Source organism: Bufo gargarizans, chromosome 3, assembly GCF_014858855.1.
Source record: "Bufo gargarizans isolate SCDJY-AF-19 chromosome 3, ASM1485885v1, whole genome shotgun sequence".
In the NCBI taxonomy this organism is placed as follows: domain Eukaryota; kingdom Metazoa; phylum Chordata; class Amphibia; order Anura; family Bufonidae; genus Bufo; species Bufo gargarizans.
In genome coordinates, this window is record NC_058082.1 from 78,527,604 (window position 1) to 78,551,839 (window position 24,236).

Consider the following 24,236-nt stretch of genomic DNA (forward strand, 5'->3'; position numbering starts at 1 on the left):
TAAGAGATCGGGTGCTGCCAGGCAGCAGGGGGCAGTCATGTACACAGTTCTTAGTATATTCTAACTTGAAGCGTCCCCATCACTATGGGAACGCCTCTGTGTTAGAATATACTGTCGGATCTGAGTTTTGACGATCTAACTCAAATCCGATGGTATATTCTAACATAGAGGCATTCCCATGGTGATGGGGATGCTTCAAGTTAAAATATACCATCGGATTAGAGAAAACTCAGATCCTATGGTATATTAATAGGGACTCCTGACTTTACATTGGAAGTCAATGGGGGACGGATCCGTTTGCAATTGCACCATATTGTGTCAACGTCAAACGGATCCGTCCCCATTGACTTGCATTGTAAGTCAGGACGGATCAGTTTGGCTCCGCACGGCCAGGCGGACACCAAAACGACTTTTTCCATAATGTCCGTGGATCCTCCAAAAATCAAGGAAGACCAACAGAAGAAAAAACGGACACGGAACTACGGAACCCGTTTTTGCGGACCGCCAAAAAAACTGTCGTGTGCATGAGGCCTTAGTCTGTGGGCATGAGATAAGTAATTATTTATCTATTAACAGATTATTTTGGAGGTAATTTTTGTATACACATTAGAACTTTTTAAATATGTAAGAATAAAAGTTATATTTTAGAGGGTTTTTCCTTATACAGGGATATTTTGTCTTTGGCTCCATAAACAAACAAAAAAGCCAATGGTGTTTTACCATAAACCACTGGGGGAATTTATTAAGGTCTGCCCTTCAGAATCCTTGCTTTAAAAAGCTGCAAAATAGAGCTCTGCAACTATTTTGGGCTTATTTGCGCAAAAACTTTGTGACATTTAGTATTTTTGTACCACTCACTCCAGTTTTAAAAAGTGAATGGAAAAGTGAGCATGGTTCGCATGGGTTTATCAACTGAGGGAGACATTTACTAATCTATTTACCCTACTTTTGTGGAGTAAATAGGCGGCCAATTTTGTAGCAGGCCAATTGCACTGTACAATTTGTGACTTTTCCCCGCTCACTCCACTTTTCAAGAGTGTCATTTATCATTTTCGATGCTGGCTTTTGGCATGAAAAACAGCTTAAGGCCTCTTTCACACGACCATTTTTTTTTTCCGTTTACGGGCCGTTTTTTGCGTTCCATATACGGTCCGTATCATTTATTTCAATGGTTCCGCAAAAAAAACGGAATGTACTCTGTATGCATTCTGTTTCCGTATTTCCGTTGAAAGATAGAACATGTCCTATTATTGTCCGCGAATCACGTTCCATGGCTCCATTCAAGTCAACGGGTCCGCAAAAAAAAATTAACGCATACGAAAATGCATTCGTATGTCTTCCGTATCCTTTCCGTTTTTGCGGAACCATCTATTGAAAATTTTATGTCCAGCCCAATTTTTTCTATGTACTTCTTGTATACGACATATGGAAAAACGGAACAGAAACGGAAACACAACAGAAACAAAAAAGGAACAACAGATCCGTGAAAAACAGACCGCAAAACACTGAAAAAGCCATACGGTCATGTGAAAGAGGCCTAAGGCCAGTTCAGTTTTTTGTGTTCTGTATACAGAACCATTCATTTCAATGGATCTGCAAAAAAAAGGAAGGTACTCCGTATGCCTTCAGTTTCCGTATTTCCATTCAAAGATAGAACATGTCCTATTATTGTCTGCATAACTGACAAGAATAGTACTGTTCTATCAGGGGCCAGCTGTTCCGTTCCACAAAAAACGGAATGCAAAACAGGACATCATCCGTATTTTTTGCGGACCACAAAATACTGAAAAAGCCATACGGTCGTGTGCAAGAGGCCTAAATCTGGAGCTGGTGTAGAGTTTAGGTTGTCTCACTACCTGCTGGAGATAGCGCCAAACTTATGTAGAAGCCTGCGTCTCTACATAACTTTGGCTTTTCCTCTGGCAGCGCAGAGGGACTTAAGACTGTAATGGAAAATGTCCCCGAGTCTTTCTAAAAAGTCACAAAATTGTTGCAATCTTACCCCAGTTAAAAGGGTGGTGTACAAAGTGGAGAAACATCTCAAGACAGAAGTGTTAGGCCCCTTTCACACGGGCGAGATTTCCGCGCGGGTGCGATGCGTGAGTTGAACGCATTGCACCCGCACTGAATCCTGACCCATTCATTTCTATGGGGCTGTTCACATGAGCGGTGATTTTCACGCATCACTTATGAGCGTTGCGTGAAAATCGCAGCATGTTCTATATTCAGCGTTTTTCACGTAACGCAGGCCCCATAGAAATGAATGGGGTTGCGTGAAAATTGCAAGCATCCGCAAGCAAGTGCGGATGCGGTGCGATTTCCACGCATGGGTTCTAGGTGACAGTCTATTCACTGTATTATTTTCCCTTATAACATGGTTATAAGGGAAAATAATAGCATTCTGACTACAGAATGCTTAGTATAATAGTGCTGGGAGGGTTAAAAAAAATAAAAAAAAGTTAACTCACCTTATCCCCATGATCGCCTAGTTCCCGGTAGGTCTGTTCTTTAGCTGTGGCTAAAGGACCTGTGGTGATGTCAGATCACATGCTCCATCACCATGGTGATGGACCATGTGATTGGAGCATGTGATCTGACATCACCAAAGGTCATTCAGCCCACAGCTAAAGAACAGACCGGGATCTACACGATCATGGGGATAAGGTGAGTTAACTTTTTTATTTTTTTTAACCCTTCCAGCACTATTATACTATGCATTCTGTATTCAGAATGCTATTATTTTCCCTTATAACCATGTTATAAGGGAAAATAATACAATCTTCAGAACATCAATCCCAAGCCCGAACTTCTGTGAAGAAGTTCGGGTTTGGGTACCAAACATGCGCGATTTTTCTCACGCGAGTGCAAAACGCATTACAATGTTTTGCACTCGCGCAGAAAAATCGCGGGTGTTACCGCAACGCACCCGCACATTTTTCCGCAACGCCCGTGTGAAACCAGCCTTAGGAGGACCTTTCATGTTTTTTTTTTTAGACCTACTACCACATGAAGAAGCCCCCCTCCTGCAGATGCTATGTAATCGAGTATAGTACTTGGTGTATTCGCTTACATGTCCTGTACCTGTGAGATTTACCAAATCCCATGAGAACAGCTCATCTTCTCCCTGGCTGTGGAACGTTCCACAGCGACTGGACAGAGTCAAAGCCTAGGAAAAGGAGACTCTCTCTGAAGAGAGCTGAGGTCTCCTCCCCCTGCGCTTATGGTACTAATTCACATATTGGGTGCCAAAAAAAACAAAGAGGGGCATAGCGGCGCAAGGGGTCTATCAGAAAAAAAAGGACTATCTGCAGGAGGCAGACTACATAGTAGGTTTAAACAAAAAACATTACAGATCCTCTTTAAAAATGCACCAAATTTATCAAACATCGTGTGACATCTCATAAATTTGGTGCAGATTACAGCAACGCAGACGCCTGTAAAACTGAACGTTCCCTCATGATAAATGCCCCCCAGTGTATGACTCCACTGTAAGGGACGTTCATGCACTAAACTGAGGTCCCATATGAATTTTTCAGGTTTTGAGTGATGATCTTTTACATCGTAGAACATGGAACACTGCGTTACATCACTCGCAACCGTTCCAAGATAATTCTACTTTTCCAGTGAATCACTTCTCTTTGTAACCATGTAAATTTCCAGATCGTACAGTATTGTGCAAGTTCCATTTCACTTCTCAACAACACAAATCAGTACCACAAAGTGTTCGAAAAATGCAAGATTTACAAGAATAAGAACACTGCAAATCATTTTTATTATTTTGTCCAATGGTGAAGCTTCAGTTCAGTGATGTGGACATGTCATAGTTTATACACTGACGGGCAGTCGCATATCCAGTGAGGTAGCCGGGCACAAGAGTGACCACTGTAAGGTACAACAGCACAAGATGGGTAATCACACGATCTGTATACAACTATAGGATTCATCGAATGACAAGGAGAATTTCTTCAATATAGGAAAAATCATCAGGTTTTTTTTCTGGGAAAGTTTGGTGACAACCAATATCACCCACCTTCCCCACAGCTCTGACTGGCAAATCTGCCCGGTTATACAATGATACAGGAGCAGAGGAGGATCCACTGACGTAGAAAACCGCACCAGTCCAGCTCACCTGAAGGCACTTGGAAACACTGAATGGCCTGGAACAGGCTAAGGCCTCCTGCACACGAACGCGTGCTTCCCATTGCCGTATTGCGGACCGCATTTGCGGATCCGCAATACACGGGTGCCGTTCCGTGGGCATTCCGCATCACGGATGCGGACCCATTCACTTGAATGGGTCCGCAAATCCGGAGATGCAGAATGGTACGGAATGGAAGCACGGAACGGAATCCTACAAAAGCACTATGGAGTGCTTCCGTGGGGTTCCGTTCCGCAAAAAGATCTTTTTGCGGAACGGCCGGATCGCGGACCCATTCATGTGAATGGGTCCGCGATCCGCTGCCCCACGGATTGTGTTCGTGCATTGCGGCCCGCATTTTGTGAGCCGCAGCACGACCACGGGGAGCACACGTTCGTGTGCAGGGGGCATAATGCATGTGTTAAGGGCTCATGCACATGAGCGTGTGTCGGCAATTTGAGATGCCCAATGCACGGTACCGTCCGTGCGGTTGCCGCAGATGGATGCGGACCCATTCAAATTTAATAGGTCCATGATCTGTCTGCACCACAAAAAAAAAAACATAGAACAGGTTTTCTTTTTTTCGGTGCGGAGGCACGGAGAGAAACCCCACAGAAGCACTCCGTCCTGCACCGCTCCTTCCGGACTGCGGACCCACTCAAGTGAATTTCGGCTGCGTGCATGAGGCCTAAAAGAGAGAAACTCCAGCTGCCATAAAATTGTTGCCATGGATGTAAAAGCCAAATACAGAAGACAAGCAGCGTCTACTCGTTTCTGGTCCCCACATCAGACCCCTGCTCATGCCGTGCTTGTCATCAGTAGGGTCTGACGTGGTGACCTGATATGCGTAGACGCTGCTTGTCTTCTGTATTTGGCTTTAACATACTTGGCCCAATTTTATGGAAGCTGGAGTCTCTCTCTTTTACATTACCAGGAGCAGAGAATATGGGGGTCATTTATTAAAACCGGTGTTTTAGACGCCGGTCTTCATAATCCCATGCGCTGGGATTGGGGCCTCTACATAACTTCACCTCATCCACCGGTATAAATGTAAGACAGCTTCCTTGCTGGCTTAAATTTAGACCGTTTTCTACACCTAAAACAGGCGTAAAAAAAATGATAAATGAGACGGCCCTTCCCCAACCACGCCACGTCCCCCTTTTTAGACCTTACATGAGAGAGGAAAAGTTGCAGATTGCATCGCAAATAACCTTTGCACTGCAACCTGCGACAGATATACGCCAGAAACTAGCGTATATCAGATAGTTAATGACCCCCTATGTCACTGCATAACTAGCTAGATAAGAGATTCAGAAATAAGTGAGTGGTACAGGTAGATATGTTGTTCGCACCCAGCTTTCTTAGAAACAAGAAAACGCTAAACAGGAGAACTTACAAGTGATTTCTGATATTGGAGGATTTTTTGTAATTTTTTTTTTTAAGGGGTCGGTTCAGGACAAACATCGCTGTGATACTGCTAGCTTATGCCAGGACTTTCTGATTGGTGGGTCTGATGGTTGTTACCGCTGCCAATCGAACTCTAGAAACATGGTGACCACTTCATCTGCTGTTGGCTCTTCTCAGCTTTCTCTGGAGGTTGCATGATGGCTCATAATAGTCAATGGGCGACCATGCGACATCCAGGAAAAACCAAGCAAAGCTGACAGAAGAAAATGTGGCATGGGGCTAGCACCACCACCACTTCATTGTCGTGGTTAGCAAGAGCAGAGAACTAAGACCCCCACCAACAGACATTGATGGCATACCCTAACCATATATGATCAGTCTGTCTTGAGACAACCCCTTTTAACACAGCATCCATTTACTTCACAGCATGTACGGAAATTGTCAGCAGCAAAATCAGGGTTGTCGGCTCCTATCGTCTCACTAGCGACCATTTAACTTGGTCCGAGTTGACTCCATATGTTGATGGTCACCTCCGTGGAGGGTTTTCAGCAGCTTTTCCAGTGCTCTTCTTTCTGCCAGTAGGAAGAGATTGAAGTCATATAAAATAAGTAGAGATCAGAAATTCTCACAGCACAGACGGGTGATGGAGTCACGCGTTACCTTCATTAGGGACATTCGGCAGATAGCTCGCCACTTCCTCCGGACTCAATGAATGTGCAAGTGCTGAAAGGTCAAGCAAGCTTCTTCCGAAATGTCTCTGGTATGTGGTCAGCTGCTTCTTATTTTCTTGGTTTCGGATGTGAGAATATGTCACCGAAGGAACTGAAATGTCAGGGGAAATTAAATCACGCCACCTTTAGGATATGTGCTGTCTCTGGGAAAGATCTTCACTTCAATGATATGCAGAGATGTCATTAAATAGGGGTTATATTCAATGTGCCCTCTAGCTAAGTGGACTGGATTTATCTGACAGGAGAGAGGAATGCTTCAGCTAATGTCCGTACCTGTCCTCACAGAAAACGTAAGACGTGAACAGTTCTGGTTTCCATATCCTTTAGTTTAGAGACTTGCTGTTTCTTAAAACCTACGTTTGTATTTAACTTGAGTTTTTAAACCAACCCCTGAATCTGAATACTTTTGTAACTGCATGTAATAATAAATTTAGTATAGCTGAAATCTAACTGTATAGCGCCACCTGCTGTTTGCTCTTTTTCTGATTTTCCTGAGGTGGACGCACATGCTCAGTTCCATCCTTCAGCTGCCTACAGTTGCAGTAGAAAGGACACATCCCTTGAGAGTTCACGCCTCCTAAGCTGCTAGTTTGAATTAAAGGAAATGTGTCACAAAAAATGTTGTTATCTGCCAGTTACAACCAGATAGCAACACATCCTTTTTTATTTTCTGATTGCAGATTTCCTAAACATGATTTTGGGGACGGCCATCTTGCCTCGGCTGTTCTTAACAGCATTTACACAGCATTAAGAAAATTGCTTTACAGCAGCCCCATGGGCCACAGACACAATGGTCAGGGGGGGACCTTATTGACTTCTATGGGAGAGTCTTCTAGGCCGCTCTGTGACCTTTGCAGAGGTCATTGTACAAGGAAAGAATAGATAATCTCTGACAATCACCTATTGTGAATGGTGGATCATGTCTTATCTGTACACAGAGGTGATATCATTACAGGTAGGATTAGAATAGCAGATAAGAAGATAACTGCAGTACAGTGATCTGTACAGACCAAGAAGTGGCGCCTATTATTAGGCTTAGTGGCCAGTGTGAAAACTGCAAGATTTTAATGTTTTTGTTTAACCTCTTCAGGACACATGACGTACCTGGCACGTCATGTATAGTTCCGATCACCGCCTCCCGGCGTGCAGTGATCGGAACCCGGTGCCTGCTCAAATCATTGAGCAGGCACCTTGGCTAAATGCGCGGGGGGGGGCCCCGTGCCTTCCGGTGACAAGCCTGTGAGATCCAGCCCCCCTGGATCTCACAGGCCGGAAGCTGTATGAGTAATACACACAGTATTACTCATACAGCCAATGCATTCCAATACAGAAAATAAAGGGAAAAAAAAAAGTTGAAAAAAAAGTTGGAAAAAAAAGTTCCCCCCCCCAAAAAAAATTAAACGTTTCAAGTAAAAATAAACAAAAACGTAATTTTCCCCAAATAAAGTAAAAAAAAAAAAATTGTAAGAAATAGGGGAATAAAAAAAGTATACATATTAGGTATCGCCGCGTCCGTATCGACCGGCTCTATAAACATATCACATGATCTAACCCCTCAGATGAACACTGTAAAAAATAAAAAAACGGTGCTAAATAAACCATTTTTTGTCACCTTACATCACAAAAAGTGTAATAGCAAGCGATCAAAAAGTCATATGCACCCCAATATAGTGCCAATCAAACTGTCATCTCATCCCGCAAAAAATGAGACCCTACCTAAGATAATGGTCTCTCAGACTTCTTCCCCCTGAAGAAGCGAGGCGAAACATGCGTCGGGTTGGTGCCATCATCCTCTCTCCTCTCCTGGTCAGTATTGGCTGTTTCATGCCCTCTCTTTCATCTATTGCTCCTTGTCTTCTGGCTGCATGTATGTCAGCACACTGTTTATGTGTTGGGATTCTCTCATAGACCCCATTCTGACTTTTATGCAGCGGCAATACTATGGGCAGGGTGATATGACGTCATGAGGTCAAGTATTGAGTTGCCTACTTTCTGCGCTGGTATATATGTATTTTACATTGGTATCGTAGCATTGTAGGTGTGTAATCTCCCTGACAGCGCCTAACATACCATGAGTTAATATTATTGTAGGAGGGACGGTGGTCGTTAGACTTGTGGCAGTACACTCTTGCACTGCTACTATTATATGTAATTGTATCTTGCCATATCATGTAATTATTTATTCTCTTTTAATTAATAAAGATTGAATTATACTATATTGTGTGCTATTTTATGTGCTCATTGTAAGATTTGGAGACATATTCTTTTGTAAGAACAAATTTCCTATTACCGTATTTTTTCGCCGTATAAGACGCACTTTTTCTCCCCCCAAAATGGGGGGAAAATGCCCCTGCGTCTTATACGGCGAATGCTGTCAGTTTTACATCGCAAGCTGCGATGTAAAGCGAGCGGGGACTCGGGGAGGGACTGGGAGGAGGAGCTGGGGGCCGGCAATAGCGGCAGGGCGGTGCAGTCAGTATACTATAGCCCCGCCGCTCCAGTATACTAATATAATATGTCATATTCAATTAATAGTTATCAAATATGCCCCTTTATGCCTAATAGTACCTTAAATCCTAAGCGCTTCAGTACAATGCAGGCCGGGCGGGCGGCAGCGTAACTCCCTGATGTCACGCGCCTGCGCCGCCTACTTTATGAATGAAGCAGGCGGCGCAGGCAAGTGACGTAAGTGAGTGACGCGCCTGCCTGCCGGCATTGTACTGAAGCGGTTAGGATTTAAGGTACTATTAGGAATAAAGAGGCATAATTAATAACTATTAATTGAATAAGACATATTATATTAGTATACTGGAGCGGCGGGGGATCTGTGGATGGCACAGTTATGGGCTGGGAGGGTCTGTGGCTGACACATGTATAACAGTGCCAGCCACAGATTCTCCTGTAACAGTGCAAGCCACAGATCCCCCCATAACAGTGTCCGTCATCCACAGATCCCCCATAACAGTGTTTGTCATCCACAGATCCCCCATTACAGTGTTTGTCATCCACAGATCCCCCATTACAGTGTCCGTCATCCACAGATCCCCCCATAACAGTGTCAGTCATCCACAGATCCCCCCATAACAGTGTCCGTCATCCACAGATCCCCCCATAACAGTGTCCGTCATCCACAGATCCCCCCATAACAGTGTCCGTCATCCATAGATCCCCCCATAACAGTGTCCGTCATCCACAGATCCCCCCCATAACAGTGTCTGTCATCCACAGATCCCCAGTAATAGTGCCATCCACAGACCACCATTCGTTCCAAACCCACCAAACACACAGCACACCTTTTGGTTAAAAATATTTTTTTTCTTATTTTCCTCCCCAAAAACCTAGGTGCGTCTTATACGGCGAAAAATACAGTAACTAACATTAGAAATGAAAATAGGTGTTTTTAATTTAAGGATTATTCTCAAGGACATATCTTTTTTCTTTTTCTCTTTTTTATTTTATTATTTCTTTTTCTTTATATTCAAATATATAATGGAGCAAGAGATGTTGTCTGTTAGTCATTTTACTTTCTATATATTTAGCAATTCTGGTTTTACTTTTTTTAAAGTCTTTATTTTTTATTTTCTTGAGCATTCCGTTTTAATGGACCGAGATCTGGAGATAAAGAGATGATGAGCGGAGATCAGAACATAAAGGGATCGGGGCCTCACACGGAGGGGAGATCAAGGTGCTGGTAAACAGCCGGACCTCGATGGCGCTCCCTTGAAGGGCAACCATCCCAAGTCTACAGAAATCTGAAAAGTTCAATTTCTACATTTAAACTGTTTGGCATTAACGTGTCGAACTCAAAGATTCTTCTAGACTCTATTTGTGACATACAAGCTATGTGGTCACCTCCCCTCCATTGTTTCCTGACTTTTTCAAAAGCTGTAAAAGTAAGTGTTGATGGAGGATCCATTTCACATTTTTTATTAGACCTTTATTTGATAATGGGCAAAATGTATTTACACATTTATCTGATAGTCGATTAATCACCCTATTTATGAACTTCTGCTATGAATGCTGCTTACATTGTGTTTCTTAAAAAAACTTTGGATAGGTCATCAGTATCGGATCGGTGGGGGTCCAAAAACCTGTGAGCGCCGCAGCCTTCTCTCTGCTTTTCCTAGGCCAGTGACAACACGTTCATCGATGATGTGGCCTAGGAGCAGCTCAGCCCCATTCAAGTGACTGGGGCTGAGCTGCAATAGCAAGCACAGCCACTATTTAATGTACGGCACTGTGCTTGGCAAGCTGCGAGAAGGCAGCGGCGCTCACAGGAGTGCTGCTGCCTTCTCTAAACAGCTGACCGGCGGGGGTCTCAGGTGTTGGACCCCCACCAAACAAATACTAATGATCTAGCCAGAGGATAGGTCATAAATCTTGGAAAACCCTTTTAAAGGGTCAAATTGACATATCAAAGGCTTTGATCGGTGGTGGTCTGAGCACCGAGAACCCCACCAATCGCTAGAACGAGGAGAGAAGCGCTCACATAGCATGCTCCGTCTCTCACTGTAGGAGATGGAATTGAGATAGGCTCATACATTTTCTATTGAGTCCGTCTTGCTTCGTTTGCTGAAGCAATGAGAGAGAACACACTATGCGAGCACTTCTATCTCCTCGTTCCGATGATTAGTGAGAGTCTCAGCACCCACCGACCACAGACTTTGATAAGTCACTGTGACATGTCAAAAGTTTTGAGAAAGCTCAGCGATCCTTCAATTTGATGGAAATTCTCTACCTTCTTTAGGTTGGGAAAGAAGTTAGTAAAAGTTAGGAAATGCTTACCAACTCCTTTAGCCGAAAGATGTCGATTTGCATAACATCCATACTTGTGAGTGAAATCGTCCAGTTTAGGACAATGAGGCTGGACTTGATAATTGAACCTTGACTCCGTGGCCAGAGGCTGCGGAACATCTTTCCTCCAGTTTGGAGACAAATCAATTGCATATTTCACCTGATAACCTGTATGAAAAAACACATAGTAGAAGAGGATAAGATGAATACATAATGAGGACATCATCTGGTGAATCATTTATTAAAATGTTATGCAAATGAACAAAATTAGGTTGAGTGTGTTCCTGTCAGAGACAGCCGGAGAGCCCCGAAAAGACAGAAGGTTTCGCTGCTTGTGTCTTCATCTGTACAAGGTGCTGGGTGAGTGCTGGGTATAGTGCCCGTCCTTTACTGCAGTCAGGAAACGCGTGACCATTCAAACAGTGGCCATGTAGCCTTTGCATGATAGACCCCCATGTTTATCCTGAGTTCCTGTGGTTGCCCCAGATACAATGATAAACCGTATTGTGAGAAATAAGTATAACACAGGAATAGAAGAAAAAAAAACTTGGTGCAGTGCTGCGAGGCGGCCATTGTTGCTTTGGTGCTGTCCTGGTGGGTTGGTGGGGCCCAGTGCCAGGATGGCTTTGCCAGACAGCGGGGGCGCTGTTTGACTGCTGGGTCCCACTGCCTGCTGGGGCGTTGGTCGCCGTGCAGCGCTGCGCCAAATTTAGAATAGGGTCCCATTCAAAGATGCAACCTTGTCGCGATGAGTGGCCCTATGCTTTTGATCAAATTGTATACTAATGCCTCCTGTACAGCATGCAGCATAGGGGTAGGTATACGATAAATTGCATTGAGAAGCGATGTTAATTATGCTGAGAAGCAGTTACATAAAAGCATAGTATTGAGGATGTGCGATCCAGTTCTTTTTCTTATATTTTACATAACACAGGAATATCCCCAATGTCTTTTTTTTTTACCACCTAGGAACGTAGATCTCGTTTTTGTAAGCCCACAAAAAAAGTGCTCACAAGAAAGATCTCTCAGAAGTCCTCTCCAAATGGCCCCTGACCTATTTTCCAACCCAGAGGGCCCTGCAAGGATCAAACTTCAGTAGCCTTCCTTTGTCGAAGCCTAAAGGACTTATCCCTTGGGTAAATAATACAATTTGATATCGTATACTATGTGACAATCTCTTAGAACCAGTCCTGTACCTCACATGGATCCAGAGATCCCCCCATTCATTGCTCTTCTAGATTTATTTCAAGTTGGCAGCTCAGAGGGGGAGCATTTTCTCAGGCGGTGTGTCCTTTCTGCTGCAGCTGGTGGCAGTTGAAGGATGGAACTGAGCGTACAGTATATGTCAGGGCTTATGCACATGACCACTGTTTTTGTCAGCATCCGATCCGCATTTTTCACGTGTCAGATGCAGACCCTATCACTTCAATGGGGCTTCAAAAGATGTAGACAGCACACCGTGTGCTGTCCACATCTGTACGTCTGTTCCGCGGCCCCGCAAAAAAAAAAGTCCTATTCTTGTCCGTATTATGGACAGTTCTATTATGGGCCTTACATTCTGTTCCACAAGGAAGGACACTGCACCCTGGAAATTCCTTGTGACAAATAAAGATGGACTGTGAACACATAATAAATCAAAAAGTGAAATTAATAAGTAGATAAGATTTGTCTCATGTCAGTGACATTCAGACGACCATAATGCAGCCGCAATCTAGTGTCCGTATTACGGCCTCAAGTCCGTTCTAGGGATCTATAGTTTGGGTCATTGACAAACTGCATAGTATTATGTAGAAAATAAATATCTGCTGTGTTTTCCATGTATGTGTGTATGTATATATAGAAAAAAACATCATCACAGCCTACCCAAACCATGCCCATAGCCTGCCCCAATCTTCCTATATTAACCCCTTAAGGACACAGCCTTTTTACACCTTAGGACCAGGCCATTTTTTGCAAATCTGACCAGTGTCACTTTAAGTGCTGATAACTTTAAAACGCTTTGACTTATCCAGGCCGTTCTGAGATTGTTTTTTCGTCACATATTGTACTTCATGACACTGGTGAAATGAAGTCAAAAAAATATTTTTTTTTGCACCAAAAAATACCTAATTTAACAAATTTTTGGAAAAATTAGCAAATTTCAAAGTTTCAGTTTCTCTACTTCTGTAATACATAGTAATACCCCCAAAAATTGTGATGACTTTACATTCCCCATATGTCTACTTTATGTTTGAATTATTTTGGGAATGATATTTTATTTTTTGGGGATGTTATAAGGCTTAGAAGTTTAGAAGCAAATCTTGAAATTTTTCAGCAATTTACAAAAACTACATTTTTAGGGACCAGTTCAGGTCTCAAGTCACTTTGCGAGGCTTACATAATAGAAACCACCCAAAAATGACCCCATCTAAGAAACTACACCCCTCAAGGTATTCAAAACTGATTTTACATACGTTGTTAACCCTTTAGGTGTTGCACAAGAGTTATTGGCAAATGGGGATGAAATTTGAGAATTTCTTTTTTTTGTAATTTTTTTTATTTTAACCCATTTTTTTCACTAACAAAGCAAGGGTTAACAGCCAAACAAGACTGTATCTTTATTGCCCTGACTCTGCCGTTTACAGAAACACCCAATATGTGGCCGTAAACTACTGTACGGCCACACAGCGGGGCATAGAGTGAAAGGTGCGCCGTTTGGTTTTTGGAGGGCTGATTTTTATGGACTGGTTTATTTACACCATGTCCCATTTGAAGCCCCCTGATGCACCCCTAGAGTAGAAACTCCCTAAAAGTGACCCCATCTAAGAAACTACACCCCTCAAGGTATTCAAAACTGATTTTACATACGTCGTTAACCCTTTAGGTGTTGCACAAGAGTTATTGGCAAATGGGGATGAAATTTGAGAATTTCATTTTTTTGTCTAATTTTCCATTTTAACCCATTTTTTCCACTAACAAAGCAAGGGTTAACAGCCAAACAAGACTGTATCTTTATTGCCCTGACTCTGCCGTTTACAGAAACACCCAATATGTGGCCGTAAACTACTGTACGGCCACACAGCGGTGCGTAGAGTGAAAGGTGCGCCGTTTGGGTTTTGGGGGCTGATTTTTATGGACCGGTTTATTTACACCGTGTCCTGTTTCAACCCCTCTGATGCACCCCTGGAGTAGAAACTCCCTAAAAAGTGACCCCATTTTGGAAACTAAGGGATAAGGTGGCATTTTTTTGGGGGATAATTTTAGGGTAAATATGATTTTTGGTTGCTCTATATTACATTTTTGTGACGCAAGGTTACCAAAAATTGAAATTCTGAAATTTCATCTCCATTTGCCATTAACTGTTGAGGAACACCTAAAGGGTTAATGAAGTTTGTATAATCAGTTTTGAATACCTTGAGGGGTGTAGTTTCTTAGATGGGGTCAGTTTTGGGGAGTTTTTACTCTAGGGTGCATCAGGGGGGGCTTCAAAAGGGACATGGTGTCAATAAAAAAGGCCATCAAAATCGGCCTTCCAGAAACCATGTCGGTCCTTTCCTTTTGCGGCCTCCCTTTTACTGATACAGCAGTTTACGACCACAAATGTGGTGTTTCTGTAAACTGCAGTATCAGGGTAATAAATATTAAGTTTTGTTTGGTTGTTAACCCTTGTTTTGTTACCGGAAAAAACAGATTGAAATGGAAAAGTGCCAAAAATAGCGGTTTTGGCACTGTTTTTTTTATTTTTTTTTAACTGTGTTAATCTGGGGGGTTAGGTAATGGGATATTTTTATAGAGGAGATTCTTACGGACGCGGCAATACCTAATAAGTCTACTTTTTTTTTACAATTATTTAGGTTTTTGACTATATTATCTTTTTTGATACAAATCTTTTTTTGGGTATCTCTAAAGTCTAAGGGTCATTTTTTTTTTTTTTTAATCCAATTATCTCATGTGGGGACTCATTTTTTGCGGGATGAGCGGACGGTTTTATTGGCACTATTTTGGGGGCTATATGACTTTTTTATCGCTTGCTATTAAACTTTTTGTTATGTAAGGTGACAAAAAAAAATCTTTTTTTGCACCTATTTTATTATTATTTTTTGACCGTGTTAATCTGGGGGGTTGGGTCATGGGGTATTTTTATAGAGGAGATTCTTACGGACACGGCAATACCTGATAAGTCAACTTTTTTTACAATTATTTTGGTTTTAGACTATATTATCTTTTTTGATACAAATTTTTTTTGGGGTATCTCTAAAGTCTAAGGGTCATTTAAAAAAAAATTTTTTATCCAATTATCTCATGTGGGGGCTCATTTTTTGTGGGATGAGCGGACGGTTTTATTGGCACTTTTTTGGGGGCTATATGACTTTTTGATCGCTTGCTATTAAACTTTTTATTATGTAAGGTGACAAAAAAAAACTTTTTTTGCACCTTTTTTTTTTTTTTCCTTGACCGTGTTAATCTGCGGGGTTAGGTCATGGGGTAGTTTTATAGAGGAGATTATTACCGACGCGGCGATACCTAATATGTCTACTTTTAATAAATTATTTTAGTTTTTTTGGGTGTCTCAAGTCTGAGAACCAGTTTTTTTTAATCCGATGTCAGTGCTAAATTGGGATATCAATTTAGTACTCCATGGAAGTGTGATACTCCCTGAAGCAACCGTCAATGCAGAGGCCCGGATGATCGGGGCAAGTGTCGCACTGAGTAGTCGTGTCCTTCCGTATCCCCCTCCTGCGACACACTCTGCACTTTTTTTGGGTTCGTCCCTTCTTTCCAGTATGGGGGACCACACCTGGAAAGTGTTGGCCAGGGACGATCCGGGCACCTACAGTTCCCGAGGTACTCCGGCCTGCTCTTTCCCGGTCCGAAAAGATCAGGGACTTGAGGACTGCCTCATAGAACTGGAGGAATGTCCCTGTGCTGCCAGCGCTTCGGGATAGTACAAAAGAGTTGTACATGGCAACCTGCACCAAGTAGACCGCAACTTTTTTGTACCATGCCTGGGTTTTGCGCATGGCGTTATATGGCTTGAGGACTTGATCAGAGAGATCAACTCCTCCCATATACCGATTGTAAGCGACGATACAATCGGGCTTGAGGACCGTTGCCGCGGTACCTCGCACAGGGACAGGGGTGATGCCGTTACCATGAATTGTGGACAGCATAAGGACATCCCTCTTGTCCTTATACCTGACCAGCAACAGGTTTCCAGTGGTAAGGGCACGGGTCTCACCCCTGGGGATAGGTACCTGGAGGGGGTGGGCAGGGAGGCCGCGTTGATTTTTCCGCACGGTCCCACAAGCGGACGTGGATCTGGCGGCAAGGGACTGGAACAAGGGGATACTGGTATAAAAGTTATCCACGTAAAGGTGGTAACCCTTATCCAGCAGTGGGAACATAAGGTCCCACACAAGTGGGGGGACATTCTGGGGGTTGAATCCGGGAATCTCGCCCTTCGTATACACAAAATTTGTAAGTGTACCCTGAGGTACTCTCACAAATTTTGTATAGCTTCACGCCATACCTCGCCCGCTTGGAGGGCACATACTGGCGGAAAATGAGTCTCCCCTTGAACGCAATGAGAGACTCATCAACCGCGATGACCGGCCGTATCTTATACAGACGGTCATGGGCAGGATCACCTCGGGGGGGACATGCTGCATTATCGGAATAATGCAGACATTTCCGGATGGCCTCAAACCGGGAGCGTGTCATGGCTGTACTGTAAAGTGGGGTCTGGTATAGGACGTCCCCACTCCAGTACAGCCTGACACTGGGTTTTTTGATCAGGCCCATATGCAGCACAAGGCCCCAAAATGTCCTCATTTCGGCTGCACTGACCGGCGTCCAGCCACCGGGCCTGGCCAAAAAGGAGCCCGGGTGTTGAGCGACGAACTGTTGGGCGTACAGATTCGTCTGCTCCACCATCAGATTTACCAGTGGGTCACTGAAAAAATGACAAAAAAAGTCATATTCAGTGTAGCCCACTGTGGAAATCTGGATTCCTGATTGGCCTACAAAATCAGGAATCACAGGCTCGTATCGCTCTGGGCTACACCAGACAAGTTCACCGGCAGGGGGCTCCGGTGGATTTAACTGGTGGGCCGGGAAACCAGTACGAGCCCCAGAGCTGCTCGTACTAGTGTGGGCCACAGGGTCCCTAACATGGCGGTCCCCTTGCTCCGCCTGGCGGCGTCTCCGCCGCCTTGGGGGCTCATCATCATCGCTAGATGATGAGGAGGATGCGGATGACAACAGGAATGTGGGGTCATCCTCATCCTCACTGGGACTCTCGGAGTCGGAGGCAATCTGGGCGTATGCCTCCTCGGCCGAGAACGTCCGGCGGGCCATAGGGGAGTGTGTGTCTGCGTGTATATGTGTGTGTGTAACTCTTTATTTTGTGTGCGTGTGTGTGGGGGCACGGGTGTTCACGAACTCACCCTAAAACTAACAGAAAAAAAATCAAATAAACTAACTAAAAAAAAGGGCAAAAAATGTGGGGAAAAAAAATTAAAAACCGCTGATCAACCGTCCGAAGTTGATCAGCGGTGGGGTGTGCGATGCGCTAACAGTGGCCGGACACTAAGTGCCGGCCACAGTCAGCGTACACGAAAAAAAAAAATATGCACCCCAAAAAAGGTGGGGGGGGGGGGCAGGGGGTGGGGGGGCAAGTGGCAGCACCCCTGGGGGGTCTAGGGTCACACAGCTGTGCTGTGGACCCCAGACACCCTAACTTAGGGTGATGCAATCAAAGTTCAGAAACTAACTTTCCCTTTTTTTCCCCTGCCTAAACCAAACTTTCCCTAGCTGTCCCTATGTACCTGATGGGGTGCTGGGGGCAGAGATCGGGTCCTGGGGGGCACAGATCGGGTGCAGGCAGCGGTGCAGCGGTGGCAGCAGACACGTGCAGGCAGCTCCTCTCTCCTCCGGCTCCGGAACACAAAAGGAGGAGGAGAGGAGCGCCTGCCTCTTTTGAATCTGCCGCCGGACCGCCCACAGACCAATCAGAAAGCGATCCTGAGTGGTGATGTCACCATCACCACTCAGGATCGCTGGATGGTGATTGGTGGAGTGAAATCACACCACCATCACCATCCTGTTCCGGGTTATCGGGTCTTCAGAGACCCGAATAACCCGGAAACGCAGGAAACCGCAGGTCTGAATTGACCTGCGGTTTTCTGCGATCGCATACATGGGGGGGGTCACCGGACCCCCCGGCACATTTGCTCCAAGTGCCTGCTCAATGATTTGAGCAGGCACGAGGTTCCGATCACCGCCCGCCGTGCGGCGGTGATCGAAAATGCACAGGGCGTACATGTACGCCCTGTGTCCTTAAGTACCAGTACGCCTTATGTCCTTAAGAGGTTAAAGGGATTCTGTCAACAGATTTTACCCTATTAAGCTAGCTGACACTAGTGATGTGCTAATGTCAGATAAACCTAACTAGCCTATTCCTACTTTTATCTATGCCCCCGTTACGCCACAAATCTAACTTTTATAATATGCTAATTAGCCTCTAGGAGCGGGGGGGGGGTTGGGGCGCTGTTCCTGCTCCTAGAGGCTCCGTTCTCCCACCTTTGTCGCCCTCCTCCAAGTCCTAATTGACTGGACCAGTCAGCGCTCGCATCCGTCTGCCAGCCCTGTGCTCTGGTGAAATCCTGCGCTGTTCAGTATTCGGCACAGGAGCGGTAAGAGAAAGACGCTCAGGCTGCCAGCTTCCTCACCACGCCTGCGCCGAATACTGAACGGCGTGAGATTTCACCAGAGCACAGGGCTGGCAGACGGATGCGAGCGCTGCCTGGCCCTGTCAATCAGGACTTGGAGGGAGGCGGCGACAAAGGTGGGAGAACGGAGCCTCTAGGAGCAGGAACAGCCGCCCCCCCCCCCCGAAAAAAAAAAATATGCACCCCAAAAAAGGTGGGGGGGGGGGGGCAGGGGGTGGGGGGGCAAGTGGCAGCACCCCTGGGGGGTCTAGGGTCACACAGCTGTGCTGTGGACCCCAGACACCCTAACTTAGGGTGATGCAATCAAAGTTCAGAAACTAACTTTCCCTTTTTTTCCCCTGCCTAAACCAAACTTTCCCTAGCTGTCCCTATGTACCTGATGGGGTGCTGGGGGCAGAGATCGGGTCCTGGGGGGCAGAGATCGGGTCCTGGGGGGCACAGATCGGGTGCAGGCAGCGGTGCAGCGGTGGCAGCAGACACGTGCAGGCAGCTCCTCTCTCCTCCGGCTCCGGAACACAAAAGGAGGAGGAGAGGAGCGCCTGCCTCTTTTGAATCTGCCGCCGGACCGCCCACAGACCAATCAGAAAGCGATCCTGAGTGGTGATGTCACCATCACCACTCAGGATCGCTGGATGGTGATTGGTGGAGTGAAATCACACCACCATCACCATCCTGTTCCGGGTTATCGGGTCTTCAGAGACCCGAATAACCCGGAAACGCAGGAAACCGCAGGTCTGAATTGACCTGCGGTTTTCTGCGATCGCATACATGGGGGGGGTCACCGGACCCCCCGGCACATTTGCTCCAAGTGCCTGCTCAATGATTTGAGCAGGCACGAGGTTCCGATCACCGCCCGCCGTGCGGCGGTGATCGAAAATGCACAGGGCGTACATGTACGCCCTGTGTCCTTAAGTACCAGTACGCCTTATGTCCTTAAGAGGTTAAAGGGATTCTGTCAACAGATTTTACCCTATTAAGCTAGCTGACACTAGTGATGTGCTAATGTCAGATAAACCTAACTAGCCTATTCCTACTTTTATCTATGCCCCCGTTACGCCACAAATCTAACTTTTATAATATGCTAATTAGCCTCTAGGAGCGGGGGGGGGGGTTGGGGCGCTGTTCCTGCTCCTAGAGGCTCCGTTCTCCCACCTTTGTCGCCCTCCTCCAAGTCCTAATTGACTGGACCAGTCAGCGCTCGCATCCGTCTGCCAGCCCTGTGCTCTGGTGAAATCCTGCGCTGTTCAGTATTCGGCACAGGAGCGGTAAGAGAAAGACGCTCAGGCTGCCAGCTTCCTCACCACGCCTGCGCCGAATACTGAACGGCGTGAGATTTCACCAGAGCACAGGGCTGGCAGACGGATGCGAGCGCTGCCTGGCCCTGTCAATCAGGACTTGGAGGGAGGCGGCGACAAAGGTGGGAGAACGGAGCCTCTAGGAGCAGGAACAGCCGCCCCCCCCCCCCCCCCCCCCCGCTCCTAGAGGCAATTAGCATATTATAAAAGGGGACATAGATAAAATTAGGAATAGACTAGTTAGGTTTAGCTTAATAGGGTTAAATCTGGTGACAGAAAACCTTTAAAGGAGTTGTCTCATCTTGCCGTTACTAAGGCGAGATGAAACACAGTCCTGACAACCTCCCGGCCAGGAAACAACTGAGCGCTCCAGCGCTCTTCCGTTTCAGTCGCTCCCATTGCGGTGCATGAGAGCTACGGAAACGGCATAGCACAGCAAGCTATACAGTGTCCCTAACTCAGAAAGCGCATAGCTTGCTGTGCTACACCGTTTCCGTAGCTCTCCCGTTTCCCGGCCAGGAGGTGGTCAGGACTGTGTCTCATCTCGCCTTAGTAACGGCAATATAAGACAACCCCTTTAAAATAAATTTACTTCAAACAGTTATATCACAAAATGTACTCATTTTAATTATTTGAATCGGGCACCAGCGACCTCCCTATGCAAATGTTTGCATAGACACATAGTTGTGATTAAAACGCAGTTTTTCTTTTATTGATCTGAGGCTCCGTTCCTGTTATGATACTTTAGTGCAATGAGGACATCACCATTGCTTTTGCTGCACTCAAGCTCCACTCATTTCTGTGGCCAGCCCCTCTCTGGCTGCTTTCGATGACAGGGCCAGGAGGTGGCAAAGCCACGAGGGAGGGACTGGTCCCAGAAAGGAGCGCAGCTTGGGTGCAACAAAAGCAATGGTGATGCCATCATTGCACTAAAGATCTAATTTGCATATTTTGAAAAAGTATAACTCAGGAATGGAGCCTGAAGAAAAACAGCATTTAAATCAGGTGAACTACAGCTATGTGTCTATGCAAACAGCTGGATAGGGAGGTCGCTGGTGACAGACTCCCTTTAATAAAGTTTTAGTTGAAAGAAACCCAATTTCTTTTTTTACAATTTTTTGCACAATTTAAAATAAAATCACCATAAAAATGGTATGAAAAAAATAAAATAAAAATAAATCTGCCCTATAAATCACAAAAAGTTAAAAAAAAAAAACATCTGCATGGAGTTTGTATGTTCTCCCCGTGTTTGCGCGGGTTGCATCCGGGTTCTCCGGTTTCCTCCCACACTCTAAAGACGCACTGATAGGGAACTTAGATTGTGAGCTCCATTGGGGACAGTTGGATGGTAATGTCTTTAACAGGTTGCCGACCTAGGACAAGAATGCTCGTCCTAACTAAGGGCTCTTTCACACTTGCGTTGTTCTGTTCCGGCATAGAGTTCCATCGTCGGGGCTCTATGCCGGAAGAATCCTGATCAGTTTTATCCTAATGCATTCTGAATGGAGAGAAATCCGTTCAGGATGCATCAGGAGGTCTTCAGTCCCGGACCGGAACGTTTTTTGGCCGGAGAAAATACCGCAGCATGCTGTGCTTTTTGCTCCGACCAAAAATCCTGAACATTTGCCGCACGGCCGGATCCGGAATTAATGCCCATTGAAAGGCATTAATCTGAATCCGGCCTTAAGCTAAACGTCGTTTCGGCGCATTACCGGATCTGACGTTTAGCTTTTTCTGAATGGTTACCATGGCTGCCAGGACGCTAAAGTCCTGTTTGCCATGGTAAAGTGTAGTGGGGAGCGGGGGAGCAGTATACTTACCGTCCGTGCGGCTCCCGGGGCGCTTCAGAGTGACGTCAGGGCGCCCCACGCGCATGGATGATGTTAGGGCTCCCCCGCTCCCCACTACTACTATGGCAACCAGGACTTTAATAGCGTCCTGGCTGCCATAGTAACACTGAACGCATTTTGAATACGGATCCGTCTTCAAATGCTTTCAGTTCACTTGCGTTTTTCCGGATCCGGCGTGTAATTCCGGCAAATGGAGTACACGACGGATCCGGACAACGCAAGTGTGAAAGAGCCCTAAGATTATCGCCCAAAAAATAAAAAAGATTTGGCTTTCTGAATATGGAGACATAAAAACATGATTGTTTTTCTTTAAAAAATTGTGCGCTCTGCCGTGTTCCCGTACAGCAGTTTACGACCACATATGGGGTGTTTGTGTGAACTGCAGAATCAGGGTTAAAAATATTTAGCTTTATTTGGCTGTTAACCCTTGATGTGTTAAGGGAAAAAATGAATTAAAATGGAGAATATGCCCAAAAATTTTAATTTAAAAATGTCTTTCCTTTAATTCTTGTGGAACACCTAAAGGGTTAAACAAGTTTGTAAAATCAGTTTTGCATAACTTGAGGGATGTAGCTACTACAATGGGGTCATTTATGGGTGTTTTCCACTGTGTAAGCCCTTCAAAGTGACTTTAGAATTGAGGTGGTCCTTAAAGTGGGTTTCGGAAATGTTCTTAAAAATTTTAAAAAATTTCTTCTAAAATTCTAAGCTTTATAAGATCCTAAAAAATAAAATTACATTTCCAAAATGATGCACACATGAAAGTGGACATATGGGAAATGTAAGGTAATAACTCTCTTATGATGTATCACTATCTGCCTTAAAAGTAGAGAAATTCTAATTTTGAAAATTGATCATTTTTCCAAGTTTTCAGTAAATTTGGGATTTTTTTATAAATAAAGTTGAATTATATCTACTAAAAGTTTTCACTATTATGAAGTACAATGTGTCGCGAGAAAACAATCTCAGAATGGCTTGGATAAGTAAAAGCATTTGGAAGTTATCGCCACATAAAGTGGCACATGTCAAGTTTCCAAAAAATGGCCTGGTCCTTAAGGTGTTAAAGCGCTGCGGAATATAGTAGCGCTTTATAAGTTCATAAAATAGATAAATAAATAAACTGTAAACCGTTCCCCCACATGGTTGTTTTGCAAACTTTGACTACAAGTTAAGCAACTGATAATGCAGAAACTATGTGCGGCAGAGGATTTACGTGTTACCGCTCCCAGCCAGAGCTGCATTCCATTCTGTTGGTTTCCACTAAGCAACTTATTCCAACTTCTTGCCGTTTGGTGTCATTCACTGCTTTCTCTATACCGGGCACCGTACAGTAGAAGAATAAAACCCCTACGATACATCAAATGTACTGCAACCTAATGGGAGCCCAAAACTGTTACTGTATGTATACCAGAGTACCTATAAAGAGTAACAAAACCTTTGACTAAAATTTTAATAATATGTCCCTAATAAAAGTTTTTCTAATATACTTTATTAATTCATTTAGTATTTTTATTAGACTTTTTCCTCCTGAAGCGCACCATTCCCTGTGCGCTTAAAACTCAGTTCTCTGTACACCGCTGACAGCACAGACTGAAGTTTATGAATTGGGCCGCAGTGGCGCATGGAGTACAGGCAGGAGCACATATTGCTGCTCCTGCCCGTGCTCCCTGGACGATTACTTACTCCTGGGTACATGGGTACTCTGTAGGGATTAGCTGAGCAGAGCGGGCTCCTGCTTCTGCCTGCTCCGCTAAGAGTCCTGCATGTCACCTCTTAGGTTACCGGAGCAGGAGCCGCTCCACTCTGCTAATCCTTGCATAGTACATGGATACAGGGTACTCATGTGCTATGCCAAGAGTTAGAAAAACCTCCGGGGGGCATAGGCAGGAGCATCAATGTGCACTCCTGCCTGTACTCCCTGTGCTGCAGCCCCATTCATAAACTTCACATTCCGCACTCCGTACGCCTCTGAGCTGTCAGCGGTGTACAGAGAACTGAGTTTTAAGCGCAAAGGTTTAGTTACTCTATAAGGCCTCATGCACACAACCGTTGTGTGTTTTGCGGTTCGCAAATTGCGGATCCGCAAAACACGGATGGCGTCAGACAGCGGTTAGGACCCCTTGCCATGCTGAGAACCGTGACGTGGTGCATGATGGGCTCCGATAGCTCCATGACTGGAATATATTGGCAAAAGTCTCAGCTTTTAATACCTGCATTTATGTCTTGCCAGCATAGTCAGTGTTATATCTGTTTGGTGCATTCTCTCTCTGTGTTTTATATGATTAATTGCTACATTCTGTGTAGTTTGCTCT

The 24,236-nt window shown here is 45.0% G+C and overlaps 1 protein-coding gene across 2 annotated transcripts in view; it reads right to left on the minus strand.

Moving 5' to 3' along the window:
- Positions 1 to 5,063: 5,063 nt before the first annotated feature.
- The window catches only part of TEX26 (testis expressed 26), a 38,038-nt gene continuing 18,865 nt past the window's right edge, over positions 5,064 to 24,236 (minus strand). The window contains exons 6-8 of one of the 2 annotated variants that reach the window (XM_044287782.1): positions 11,062 to 11,238; positions 6,206 to 6,367; positions 5,064 to 6,117 (exon numbers count right to left, since the gene is read on the minus strand). In XM_044287782.1, the coding sequence (XP_044143717.1) occupies positions 6,026 to 6,117; positions 6,206 to 6,367; positions 11,062 to 11,238 (431 nt within the window). In that variant the 3' untranslated portion in view covers positions 5,064 to 6,025. The remainder of the gene's footprint in view (positions 6,118 to 6,205; positions 6,368 to 11,061; positions 11,239 to 24,236) is intronic. The other variant, XM_044287783.1, reaches the window with a different exon arrangement.